Below are 14,878 nucleotides of genomic sequence, written 5' to 3'. Positions count from 1 at the left end.
TATTTATGAACCTTTCAAAAGCCAAGTCGGGAGACTGAATTAAAAAAATAGAGATTGGGACCTAAAATCAGGAGGTTTTTCGTGGCATTTTTAAAGCCTTGTTTTCACTAAATATTGATCAATCGTCCTGGTCCAATTTGCCTAAAATTCACAAAAAGACTCGCGGTTTCTTCCTGTGACGTGCCCTATTTTCATATTCTGGTCAGCTGTGGTCAAACTGCACAATAGCTAAAGATTAGTCTTAAACAAGCAAGAAAGCCAGCCTGACTAATTAAAAGTTAAAAGCTAACCACAGCTACCATCACTCCTAAAAACAAATGAAGGCAAGGAAAGGTAAAATAACAATTAACAGTCTTGTCTGGACATGCTCAGTTTACAGTTTATGATAAGATAAAGAGGATAGGCTATGTAAATATATATTGATACAGAGTTCCTATCCTGTTATATCATGTTAATTTTTCCAGGTGCTTGTATCCATCCAGTCCTTGATCCTAGTGTCAGAACCTTACTTCAATGAACCAGGATATGAGAGATCACGTGGAACTCCCTCTGGCACAGCTAGCTCTCGGGAGTATGATGCCAACATCCGGCAGGCCACAGTAAAGTGGGCCATGTTGGAACAACTGAGAAATCCATCCCCCTGCTTCCGGGAAGTGATCCAGAACCACTTCTGGCTTAAGCGCCACCGCATTCTGCAGCAGTGCCAGGTCTGGATATCTGAAATGGAGACATACAGCACAGACAAGAGAACTGGCAGGACTATTGCACATAGCACTATGGCACTAAAGGTACAAAACCTCTATTCATAACAGGACTATCTCCATTACATGTAATAAATTAGTTTTGTGTTTGGTCTATGAATAGAATATAACCTGTTATTCCTTCTTCTGCATATATGAGTCATAGGTATATAAATGCATGTTTGAGATACAAAATGTAATAATGTACTCCTCTTTTTCCCCAAGGGTTTTGTCATCCACTTCTTTCTTCATTGATCCAGGGTATGTATAGCCTAGCAGAAACTGTTTTGAACAAGTGCCCTCTTGCAGATGAAAGAGTTACAGTCTGTAGCTGAAAAATATCAGAGATGGTTTCAATATCTTGAATTCTTTCAATTCTTTTCACCCAGCAGAACATCAGTCCTTTCAAGGGACTCTTGTTTCATACAGTTTACAGCATTTTAATATCTTTACATTCCATCTCATAGTACATTATCTTTAACTTTATTTTAGAAGGGTTTATATTTCTAAAGTTTCTTTTGTGCAGTTTTTATATTTACATTTTAATTGGCACTATATAACCAGTATCATGCTGACATTCCCTTAAATCCAATACATAATGTATTTCTCCTTTGAATATATTCCCTGATCATATTAACATTAATTTAAGTCTACTACCTCCATAAACCAGACCTACTGAGACAAACATTGGTCTTTCCTGTCTGTATCATTTAGATGAAGGGCAATAATTGTTGTCCATTGCCTCTCCTTGCCACCACTAAGTGTCACCAGTTTTTAAGCTTTGCTTTCATGCAGCAACATCATATGAGATACCTCCTGTCACTCCAGGTCAAATATGTGTTAAATTTGAACCATCATTACAGGATTTTGGATTTATTCATTTTTAAACTGGTGGTAAATATAATTTTTTAATTTTAAAATATTTTATGAAATTTTACTTTTTCTGCCTTGCTCAATTTTAGAGCATATGGTGTAACATGCTATCATTATTGCATGTTGTTACTTACTGTTTTGGAGGCCCTGAGTAGTGAGTGGTCTAAAGCGCTCACCATTGCGGATCATTGCCATCTGTTCAGGTTCAGCCAATGTGGGTATGTGAGAAAGCTTGCCAGTAACTTCTCGTGGGTGGGTGATTCTTTCTGGGGTTTTCGTGGGTTCTTCCTCCACCATTTATACTGACCAACATGTATAGCCTATCCTGTGCTGAAAAATTACATTAAGCGCTACATCAGCAACTTACTGTTTTGTGCACACTGCCTATTGCTTTCTCACCCATTTAGTAACAGATGTTGTTTAACCGACTTATTAACATGCTGCATCCTTAATTTTTACATTTCTTCTTCAAACACTTTGCCCATTCATATAACCTTAGGGGAATTACTAGTACCTAATAAATCCAGCCCTCCCAGGCTACAATATTTTAGCTAAATAGCTAAAAGTTATCTGTTCTCCTAGGTGGCGGTTAGACAGTGATCTCTTGGCACAGGACTGTCCCCAAAACCCATGAATAATTCATGCCAAGCAGCATGCTCTCCATCCCTGTTACTGTTTTGCACATCAGATGTATGGGCCACCTACATGAATCAAACATCATGTACCTCATCCCCACTTAATGTACTGGACATCTTGTTCTGTTTAGCCTCAGTCAGACTCTGCAATATAGCTCAGATTGCAATGGCTCAATTTCACAGCTGATTGTACATTGTTAACCAGCAGATGAACGATCTTTGTCCAGTTTGCCATACCCATGTAATACAGGCACTCTTGTGGATCAGTCTAGCCTGCATAGTGCCATACTGCAAACAGTGGCCAGCTTGGTGCCTTAGTACCAAAGGGATGTCACTTCACTTTGTTCTCAAGCTGTTGCCACTCGATGGGCACCTTTACTTAGCCACTATTTTAAAGATACCATATCTTACCACCACCACCAGACTTTGTAAGCCAAATATGTTAGGTATTACTGACTACATTGGAATGAGACTGAGATTAAAGCAAGCCTAATCAGATATTATCTGGTACAGGACCAGTTTTGTAGATAATTTAATCCCTAATCCATCTATACACAAATAACACACAATGTCATGAAAGATAAAATGACACTGTTGCATCAAAACTAGACCCAACCATATGTCTCAGATTGCAAAGGGTCACTACCAGAGTCAATCTCACTGTTTAAGCCATAAGTTGGACATACTTTGTGCAGTTTTCCTACCACAAGGAACACTTGCTTAGTGGTCAGATCCCAGTCAGGATGTTCTGCGAGCATGGTGGGCTGCTCATTAAGCCAGTCATCTCCAATTTTATGTCAGTGTTGCCATGTTCATCCAGACATGATGTAGTATGCTCACAAGCCAATCTTCTTTGCTAGATCACACTGACATGATAAAACTTGGCCTTCCGAGGAACAGTAGAAGAAAATCTTTTGCTTGTTGCAACCCAAGTTTTGCTTTCCTCCATCAACAGCTTGGTCTGAAGTTCTTCCAGTATTTGTTGAGATGCTCATCAACAAAGAGCAATTGGTGTTCAACTGCTATTTCTGTTGCGTCAAGTGACTGATTTGGAGAGCATTAGATGCACAAAGTAACCTGGGGAATGTTGAAGCACTCATCAGTGAGCACCTCAGATGCCATCTTGCATGATACAATAGGGACTGGTTTTGTCGAGTATGTATCCTATAATGTCCCTACCAATGTAAGGAAGTTTACTCATAATGTCACAGTGCACCCAGCTCACTCTATGGCCTCTTGCACCACTGTATCTAATTAATATGGGTGCTTCTCTGGTGGAAACAGTCCTGGATATTTATTACAAGATAAAAGCCAGGGTTTTCGAGAATCATTGTAGATGAACATACAGAGAAGGGAATTATTTCACCGCAATTTCTCTCCATGCCATCAGATATAGATCACTCATGGTCAATACAGCTCTCCCTCGATAACTTGTACACAACGGGGTCCACAAACATAGACCACACTATCAGCAAGGCACAAGTTACCAAGGGACCTCCAAAAATTGAAACAAAATTGCTTTTACATCGAGAAAACTGGGGGGGGGGGAGGTGGAGCAACGTTAGGGAACTGGGCTATTTATAGACTGAATTCTTATTTTACAATCATGTCGATAATAATTTTTAATAACACGCTTTTTCTAATGAAGTTGTTTGTTATTCTGTTTAAATAACATTTATTTTCATAATGTCCAACATATGAAAGTTGTTCCAACTGGTTTCAACAACATCACGTGTATGCAAAAAAAAGCTGTGTATTACATCACTGCTTTTTGTTTTCTTGATGAGTCTGGTTCCCGTAGTGGTGTTTAATATTATCCTGGCAAATTGGGAGTCCACAGAGCAGGGAACTAGACTAACTGTTGATACACCACCAAACAAGATTCCTTTTTTTTAAAAAACACACAACATTTATTTCGTGAGACAATCATCTACGTTGAAACTCAATTTTTGTATTACTCAATTAGTACAATATTGATGTCATGAATCAATTGATTGGAATTAATAATGAAACTTGTTATCATCCTTGAGGATATGTCTAAGTGCCAGTTCAAGAATTCTCTTAAACTCACTTGCCCACAATGATTGGTATCTGTGAAATCAGTCTCTTTATTTTACAAAATGTTCATTACACTTGGCTGCCTTGTTATCTTTGATCACAGTTATGAAAGAGTTGGTTAATTTAAGTTAGTTTATGTTACATACATAATAACATTTATAAGTGCTCGATTGATCAAATGAATTGAGTGACATACGACCAGGGCCGCTAGAGTTTGTAGGATTTTCGTGCCTTTTAACTTTTTAATTATTCCACCTCCTTTATTTGATTCAAAAGACATAATTAACATGATAATACAAAGGAGGCCAGCTTTTAATTCAGTGCAACAAGACAACAAATACTTCCAGAAGTCAGTTATCAAAACACGGTCGGCTCTTAATTAGGTTCTCAGAGAAATGCTCGCAGACATAGCTGTTACAGTAGATTGATGCATTTTACATTTAATTACAAGAGGACACATTGCATTTGTGACTATTACACTTAAAGGAACTAAAAAATTGAACTAGAACACAAATTTCAGTTGATAAAAAATTATTTAATTTGTATTTATTTATTAAAGTACTGCCTCCACTTGGCATGATTGACATTTTCAGTGAACGAAATTTTCTTACATGTCATTAATTGTGGTGTACTAGGAATGTCGCTTGGAACAAAAATGTAAAAAGTTGTTTGACCTATTTTTAAATTTGATATTTCATAGTGTTGATTAAAACTTCCAGATCCTATCTACCATTTTTGATGATAAAATGAGCGATACATCAAAGGTTCAATTAACAATTTTGATCACAATTTTCTTCAAGTTCAACAGTTAGGGATCATTTTTTGTCATATTTTCTGGTTTTAAAAAATGGGATCCATGCCTGACCCAGCGTTATAAGCAGGTTGCGAGTTATCAAGGGAGTGGTGTACCTAACCCAGTCTAGCTTTCAAATATGCCTGAGGGGACTGCCTACAATGATCTGATGTAATGTGTTCCATCCCTGCATTGGTACACAGACCTACACTGTGGAAAGTCATCCAAATGGTGGAGATGTACTATATAGTACCATGACAATTCCATGTCACTCTTTGGGCACTTAGTTCCTTTGTGCCCATTGTTATTATGGACCCAGGGCGGTTGATATTTTCTATTCTTACAAAGAACCATCTCTGAGCCAGAGAGTCCTTTGCCATTGAAGTTTACTCAGTGCAACAGCAGACATTACCATCATAGGATGCATATTTATGAGCCATTACAATGATACTGTTGTCCCAGTGGCAGATGAAAACATTGCTCATAGGAACAAACATTGCATTAGGGGTCCCATCTCCAGACTTTGAGAATCTCACTTGGTTTACATCAGGTGGTCCCTTGCAATTGCAACCTTCAAGTTGATAGTTTGTATAGAGGCAAGCACATTGGTCTGTGGCGCACATCACCTTCCATCATTCTGGGTGGATAGTAACTTGCTCTGGATCATATATTGCATATTTATACCCTAGAGATGAAAGCCTTATAAAAAACATGCCATTAGTGGCTGGAGAATATACATGAAGTGCGTTCTTATTCTGTGTGATATCTCCACTGGTTAAGTATTTTAGAAGGCTAAGGGGAACAAAGTCCCCAGACCTTTGTATGCTTCTTTGGGGAATTTCTAAACTGATGTCTTCAGTAACAAATCTATGAACAAGTTACTCATATTCCAGGCTGGCTACAGGTATTAATGGACTTGGAGTTTGTCTGGATCATATTAAACAATCCCTCACAAACAAACAATTCTTATCAAGTGTTGGAAAAAATAGCACTCCACCAGAAGTATATGACGGAAAAGGAGAATTTTCACACAATGGTGTGAGCATAAACACATTGTGCCACTGATCAGATTAATACCTCAGTAGCTAACTTCCTGCTTGGCTCATTGATTAGTAAAAGGCTACCATTATATGATTTCTGAAATGTTGAGCAATCATAGAAGATATGATATCAAACAAGACCCATCTGATCCGCTGTCAGTTTTGAGTTCACATGTCCAAAGGTTTTAACTTCATGGATGCTAACCTGACTGAATAAGACACTGTTTTATTGATTCACATCTTGTATAAGACATGCTTGCTTCTCACACTAGTGACAGCTGGCAGAATTAGTGAGACACTTGCTTTATCACTTGACCGGAAGTACTTTCAGTTCTGACAGGATAGGATGGTATAACTCATGTTGGCCCATGCTTTCATTGTTAATAACAGGGCTCCGGAGGAATCAGACTTCCCTGTCTACTCTGAACACTTCTTTTCAAGGTTGCCTTAAAGATCCAGTGTGAGCTCTGAAGAGGTATTTAAAAAGGACTGACCCAGTGCATCGAGGGAAATCATACCTCTTCTTACCACTCAAGAGGGAAAAGATGACATGTTGGTACAGACACTTTCATCCTGGATACAATGAGTTATTCATTCTGCATATTGGAAGATAATCCCAAATCAAATGAAATTACTTTGCTCGTGAAGTTTGAGCACTCGCCTTAAGCATTGCAACTGAGCAAAACTGTTACCTAACTGACACTTTCTCCAGCTTTTGTTTCCAAGATCTTTCATCCCAGAAGACTCAGCTCAACCTGTTAGGACCAGTAGACACAACAGGATCCTCCCCATGTCATTTCCATGTCATTTCCTTATGTTACGTGTTTAGGCACGAATAAACAGCAACACAAGAAAGAGTGAAAACAACAAGCTTTGAAAAATGTAACAAATAATTTATTTCCATGGAAAAATACTGTAATAAAAATGAAAGAAATAAGAACTTACGGTTTTAAGAATCAAATCCAAACATAATCCAAGAATAATCCACGAATAAAATTTTAGAAGTCCTAATAATGAAATGTTCTAATGAATTCAAGTTTGAGTCCCGATGAAGAATACAAGATGGAAGGTGATGACATATACTGTATCCTTTATGGTGTTGGAATGTCTACAGTTCTGTGTTATTTACAAACAATAATCCAGTGTTGGAAATCTGAATAAAATTTTTTAAGAAATGTCTTTGTTCAAGAATTCAGTATGATTATTCAACCTATTTTCAGAGAAATAAATTAATCTTTCAGAATCCAGATAATTCGAAAGAAACACCTTTATGTCCCAGTGTTTAGAAGCTTGACTGAGAGATCTCTTCCTGAGCATCATTATTAAAACTAAGTAATGCGCAATTTCAGAAATGCCTGAGTTGTGAAATAGAGGATCACATGATCATGTTTACATATAAAAAAATCATGTAGCTTCAGAATGATTTTGATAAGAACCAGTCATTTTTCTCAGAGAATAAAATAAAAGTTTACTTCACTAAAAACTATTTCCGAGACTAGGGACATGTATTCAACACAGCCTTATTATTCCCACAATAAAAATAAATTAAAAAACCTTGTTCATGTGACTGTTACTAATTTTGAATTAAGGCTGGGAACCAGATCAACGTTCTGTGTTCACAAAATGAACAGTCAATGTCAAACTATTTTCTGGAAAAGTTTTTAGTTCCTAGTAACTACATTATATTGGCATATAATATTTTTAAAAACAAAAAGATATTAAAACTTACAAACAATTAAATCCGATATAAATTAAATCAAATATACATAACAATTGACATCATTATAAGGATGTTGGTATATGACTTTGGCTGGATGTCCCTTTCAAAGATAGAGTCTATTCTCCAGTCATGTTGCATAGCAGCTGTCTCACACAGCTTAGGGAGCCAGAGATGGTCTCTTTTAGGTAAGGAGATGTAGCTTCCTCCACCTCTTACCTATCCTCCTAAGGTATTATGATCAGGTAATACATTTGTAGAAAACAGTTTTTCCTAGTAAAATGTGTTTCTTCGATAATATGGACCCAATAATATTCATAAACCTTTTCAGCCTCCCCACAGTTACATCCATATGGAGAGTGATCCTCCCACTCCAGTAGTAGCAGAGGCAGTTGTTAGTACCATTTTTATTAGTCTTTAGTATGACTTGGCCAGGGTTCGAACTCTCATCTTGAGCATGCAAGGCAGATGCTCTGACCACTAGGCCAATGGAGGGGTCTAATACAGCAGTAATAAATGAATCTGTCCAGTACAGGTGTTGTCACTTCATCAACACAAATCAAGTGTGCAAACATGATCAGTTGCTTATTATTGTTTTTCAGTCAATCTATTTCATGACTTAACTCATCCTGAAAAGCACAGATCCATTATTAGTTAGTATTTTAACAAAATGAAGATTATGAATAATAACAAAGAGAATGTTCAGCTAAGCATGTCGAATATACTACATATTTATGGTGCTTCTGTTTCAGTGGATGTTGTATACTTGTCGGTGTCATGTTTGCACATTGTAAAAGGAATTAAATGTGCCCCCCCCCTTGCTGTTGTGCTTGTCAAAGTGAAACTCCCTCAACCTGGAGTTTTTAAAAAAAAACAATTTGCTGGTCTTTACAGATAGTGTATTGCTTCCAGATTCACATTCTTCAAAAATGAATCACACTTGAAATGAATCACACTTGAACACTATTCCAGTACTGAAATAATCATTTTTTGTTTTATTTATATGGAGTAAGGATCTGACTTCAAAGAAATGTTGCCCTCGATCACACTTGTTATTAAAGTTGGCTTCAGCATCACTATTACATGCAGTGATGTGTAATAACATCTGTTCTTCATGCATATTTTTGATATATTTCAGAGAAATTGGGTTCTGCTTTGTTTATTTTACCATTGCAGTTAGCTAAATGGACTTGCCTGCAGCAGAATTTGACATGAAACATCACCCTATGTATTATTAACCAATTAAATAATCTCAAAGTTGGTCATTTGTGTGACTGCCTTAACTTTTAATTGCCTTATATCAGCTGCATGCCTTGAGGATAGATTTAGCTGAGCTTTGAGCAGGACTATTTACTATTCATACACAAACTACAGATTACATGCTATATTGTGGTGGTCAAGAAGGATTGTTTTGGGGGCTTTTTTATAACTTTGGGGTTAAAATTCCTGAAAATAATGTTTTTCTAAATACGACCATGTGGGAGAGGGTGTCCGACATCGCGCTTTTCATGGGATGCAGCATGTTATGGCTGGTACAGCATGTCTTCTCAATGTAAAGGCCATCCCTTTCCTAATTTTGTAGAGGTACATAAGTAACTCAGACCCTAGCTTATGCTGCAGTCTAAGCTTTTGGATTCTCTTGTATGAGAGTTATCGAGGGTAAGGTGTATGCTTATTTTCACATATGTGCTTACTATCCAAATTTGACAATATTTTGTGAACACATTATGTTTTGGTTTCTTCAGAGGCACTATAACCAGCTGCGTGAGGAGTTTGCCCGCATGAAGCCACCTTCAGGGGAGGAGGAAGAGAGTGAGGAGAAGATAGACCCCAAAGAGCAGCAATATGACACAGACCAGGCAATAGGGAACAGTCAGAATGGGTCCACACTGCTGATGCTAGATATCTTGGCCACTGACCCTAATGCTAACTCCGTGATGAACCCAGAAGCTGTAGATCAGATAGTCTGTAGTGTGGACCACACAGAGTTGGACACTGTTGTAGACCTTACAGAAATTGACTCTTGTTTAAACCCTCCAGGAGTACCAGACTGTTGATTGACTGACTTGGCTATCAAGTAGCTGATCTAGCCACCTTACATTAAGACCACAGTTTAAATCTTAGACCTCCAAACTAAAAACAGATGAGCTACCCACAGGTTTGAATTCCTCAGTAGGAATTGTTTATCAAACTTGTCTTCTTGTAAATGGCAAGAACAACAATGAAGATATATTTCAAAAATGACTAGCAGATGAAGCTTTCTTCATGCAAGAGCTAGTGAAACTGGTTTTGTTAGAGTGAGATATATTTAAAGCCTCCACCCATGTAGTGTTAATGTTTTACAGGCCATGTGATTTCTGATCAAAGACAGTGTAACGGTGATTTGCTGTCCCCAGTATTTAAGCAAACCCATGAAAATTGTCAAGTCATTCTCACAGCATGTTTAACTGAGGAAGAAAATTTCCTTTATTATGCCCATCACTTCATTTTTATGTTTTTTTTTAAAAGCATGTGCATATTTTTTTAGATATTGACATGTCATCCTGACTATTGGCTTGTACAATACAAGATCATTTTGTCGGGCATTTCCTGAAATAATGAACAATCTAGTTAGCATGTAAACATTTTATACCAGTGATGACATGTATGTTAGATGCTTCCATTTGTAGCCCTCATTGACAATTTTGCAGAGTAATTTTACAACTTTTCACATTTTAGCCTAAATTGTTCTTGTGAAAAACGTTCCATAGTCAGGATTATTTATTTAGGAGTGTTTAAGTAGGTACATTTTTTTGCATGAAAAAAGAAACTGCAGTATAGAAAAACCAAGAATGATTCTATGTGTAATATCAGTGTAATGTCCAAACCTAAAATCTCGTGAAATGTATACATTTTGCATTACATCTTTGTTGGACAACTTTGTTTAATTATTTTGTATGTATATGTTGATGTGACTATATCTGTGCATACATCTAGCAGTCTTGACCCTCCTAATAGATGCTTCCATTGTTGGTTGTCCATCATGTGGATACTTCTAGTTCTATGCCTCGTCACACCGTTGTAGGGCATGTGGGGTTAACTGTCTCCATCTGTCAGCGTGTACGTTCATACATATTTGTAGTTAAGTTTTGCACTCTGGTTAGTTTTCAGGCAGTTTTGTAGGCCATACATGTTTCAAGGACACATTTCTGGTTGTCTCGTTTGCAAAAAGAAACGAGAAGTACTGATGACTGTCATATGCAGTGGCAGTATCAGATGTGATTTAGTTTGGAATCAACCTTTTATAACAGGTTTTTTAACAGTTGTTTTTGCAATTGCATTCACAGGAAAATGGCATTTCAAACAACCATTGTTCTTGCTTGTGCTGATCTATAATCATAGCCTCTTTTATACATATTTCAAGTTTTTATTTCTCAAGTCTTTCACAACTTAATTTTGCTACATAAATAAATTATTTTCTGGATATTGTAAATGGTATGGACCAGTAAATATATTCAGTCATAAAAATTTAAATGGAAATGGATTTTTATGGATATAAGTGTGGTTTAGTTATAACATCATTTCATCTATTAGACATACTGTGATGGAATTTTTACTTGGCATTCATGCCTTTCATCATCATGTCCGATAATGAATTTATGTGGTACTCATCCTAGTAACTGAAGCAGATGAGGCAGATTTTGATCTGCACATGATTGGTAACTCCCATGTTTGAGCTGATTCTTGTTTATATGTCCTTGGGATTAATGCCTTCTCAGTTCCTGACTGGCCTGAGCTTCACAACAACTGTGCAGTTGAATATGAATAAGTTGAAGGCAGTTTACAACATTTTCGAAGGCTGCAAAGGTTTTTTGTTTGAGCTGGGTTAACAAATACAAAAACATAGGTTTTACTTGGCCAGAGGTCTCATCACTGTCATCCTCGATGTTAGGACTCTGTATTAAAGTACCATCGGTGCTTGCTTATAAGTCAAATCCAACTGCAGAATTCACAGACTACAATCTACTGTCATATAATGTGATGGTAGATCATGTTCTTTGAAAATAGGAATAATCAATAGGACAAACAATATACACTGATTTGCCAGTGCATTATGCAATGGCAGATCAGGGCCTATGTTGTTTGAGTAGTAGTCAACTTATAAGCAAGTCAGGATGGTATTTGTACATAGGTGTACATATATACATAACATAGCAGTTTGCAAGTTTGATACTGTGTTCTGCACTACCTTTCCAATTTAAATATACTAAACTGTACACTGTCCATCATAAACATCTGCCATTTATTTTCAGCATATGGTTATTTATAGCTTGGATAAAATCCAAGGCACAACGAGGCCAAGATTTGAAGTAGACCTGTTACTGTAAATGCTCCAACATTTCTTTGATGACACTATTAAAGTAGGGCACTGCATCATTCTTAAAGTTTCCTCAACTACTCGGTCAACTTTGCAGCTTTGCTGATTAGGTGATACAACATTGTTCTGTCCGGTTTCAGTGCTAGTGAAAGCAACTTTAACTTAATGACTATCCCACATGTTTTCCAACATATTTCCCTGTCCCGTTGTCCCCACTTAAGAAATTGCACAGATGCAGGAAAAAAGCTCTGTTAATCCAAGCTCGTGTACATGCAGATTACTTGTTTCAGTTCTTGTTGTAATGAATACTTCCAAAATTGATAAAGGAGTCAAGGTTTACCACTGATGCCTGCATAAATTAGAATGGCAGAGACAGTCAGTAGCTGTATAGACTGCACTCAAGTGTGCTTATTAGAGGCTGAATTTCACATACATCTTGTTTTTAAAGCACAGCTTGTTGCCAGTAGTGAAGGTGAAACCTTGGAAATCACATCATGCTTGATCATTGTACATGTTCTTAATTTTTAAAGCATTTTATATCCTCTGAAATGATATAAATAGCAAGCTGTCACACTCCAGTACAGTTGACGACTTTATTTCCTGAATGATATTATCCACTTCAGCATTAGATCTGAGCATAAACAATATTGTCTCTAAAGAAGGATATCTGAGCAACAGTCAGAAAACGTAAGATAATACATTTGCACAGACCGATATTAGACCCTCTGAAATGATGCAGTTGCTTGTTTTGCCACCTGCTACATTATACCATGTCAGAGACAGATTTTGTCAAAATTGTTCAGTGAAAACCAAGCTTTAAAGTAGCATTCACTCTCCCATCACTGCTCACACCATCAGTTTTTCATGGCTAAAATAAACTGGGTACAGGAATTACTTTATATATGTATTTATTTACCCAGAGCTGGGACATAATTTGTACATTAACCCCAGCTAATGACAAATAAAACCCATGTTGATTGATAGGGTATGTCAGTAGGAAGCTTGTATAAACTTTTAGTATGCAGAATGATGCAGAATCCTGTGCTCAATGGAATGTTCATGCATACTCTGCACAGAGGACAGGAACAACCAGAATTGAAGAAAATGGCAATTCTTATTAATAGTGTTGCCTGCCATACACATGATCATTGTCAGTTGCCCTAAACATGAACATTGTTAATTGTAATTAATAGGAGCATTTTCATTTGGTTGAGCATTGTTAATCGTCTTAAATATGAGCATTGTTATTCATCTTAGCATTGTTAATAGTCCTAAATATGAGCATTTTTTAAGTGTCCTAAACATGAGCTTTGTTAATTGTTCTAAATATGAGCTTTATTAAGTGTCCTAAATATAAATATGAGCATTATTAATTGTCCTCAATATGAGCATTTTAATTCATCCTAAAAATTTGCATTTTCATTTGTCCTAAGCATGGGCATTATCAATTGTTCTAAACATGAGCATTTTGAATGTACCATGTTTAATTATGATGGAGACTTAGTTGGTGAATTAGGATTATTGACAAATTAAACTGTCATGTTGCATAATTTGTGTACATATTTTTTTTTTTAGACTGCTTGTTAAATGAATTTAAACTACTTGTTATAGTGAAGAGTTCTATAAATTTGTATCAACCAAAATATACTGGGAATCAAAGAAATTACAGGTAAAAATGTAGAAAATTGAAATTGCTAAAAAAAACTTCTGCATACATTTTTTAAATATCTGCTTGCTTGTAAATTATTATTAACAAATATAGTTTGTTGTAAAAAGAATGACTTAAAGTTGTAAATGTTTAATCTCAACATAATTTGATTTGACTATCTGTAAGCTGTTTGAGAATGACTGCCTTCTCAGATGTTTCACTTAATAAAAGAGTACATGCACATGTCCTTACAGTCTTTGATTATATGTACTCATTCTTTCTCCTACCATTTGTATGCCCCTCACTGTGATAGCAAAAAAAGGCATTTTGTTTTGCTTCTGTCTGTTGATATGATGACCCAGAATATGTTTTAACACAGTTACACAGAAACTTCTTTATGCATGCAAAGGAGACTTAATAGACCTGTTGATTGGCATAATTAGATGGCCTTTTTCGATTTTCAAGCCATCAGAGCAATTTCGTTATTTTATATTTGCACTTTGACCTTTTTAAGTGAAACCTTAGCATGATTACACAAAAATAGTTTGACTGACTACCATTACCAAACTTTGTGGATAGTGTAAACTTGGGATATTGAAGAACTCTTTTGATACAATGGTCAAAAAGTCACTGCCATGGTCACATACTAAAAAAAGAAAGATGTTTTTGCACAATGATTTTTGTTCTCTACCATCTACATTTACCATACATTATGGATCACATGCACGTGGGTAAGAAATGTTTTAAATAAATTTTGGGTCAAAAGTCAAGGTCACTGACTCAAAGAATAAAGATTATTTTTACACAGTAACATCAGTTCTACACCACAAATCTGATCAAACTTTATGTATGGTTTGCACTTGGGTAAGGAAGAAGCCTATCAGTTTTAGGGTTAAATAGTCAATGGACTGAAGAGAGATGGTTTCCTCCCTTTGTGGATGGTCTTCATTTGGCATAAGGAAGAAATCTAGGGATTTTTATAGGTTAAGTTAAATAGTCAAAGTTCATGGTCTCTGT

The 14,878-nt window shown here is 36.4% G+C and overlaps 1 protein-coding gene across 1 annotated transcript in view; it reads left to right on the top strand.

Moving 5' to 3' along the window:
- LOC149805354 (dual E2 ubiquitin-conjugating enzyme/E3 ubiquitin-protein ligase BIRC6-like) overlaps positions 1-14,108 on the top strand; it is a 221,346-nt gene extending 207,238 nt beyond the window's left edge. The window contains exons 58-59 of the mRNA XM_089949602.1: positions 465-788; positions 9,602-14,108. Of these exons, the coding sequence (XP_089805728.1) occupies positions 465-788; positions 9,602-9,913 (636 nt within the window). The 3' untranslated portion in view covers positions 9,914-14,108. The remainder of the gene's footprint in view (positions 1-464; positions 789-9,601) is intronic.
- Positions 14,109-14,878: the final 770 nt, after the last annotated feature.

Source organism: Sinohyriopsis cumingii, chromosome 2 (assembly GCF_028554795.1).
Source record: "Sinohyriopsis cumingii isolate HCF-2022 chromosome 2, ASM2855479v2, whole genome shotgun sequence".
Classification (NCBI taxonomy): Eukaryota; Metazoa; Mollusca; class Bivalvia; order Unionida; family Unionidae; genus Sinohyriopsis; species Sinohyriopsis cumingii.
Note: the sequence above shows the minus strand (reverse complement) of the source record. Positions and strands in the feature narration are given on the sequence as shown.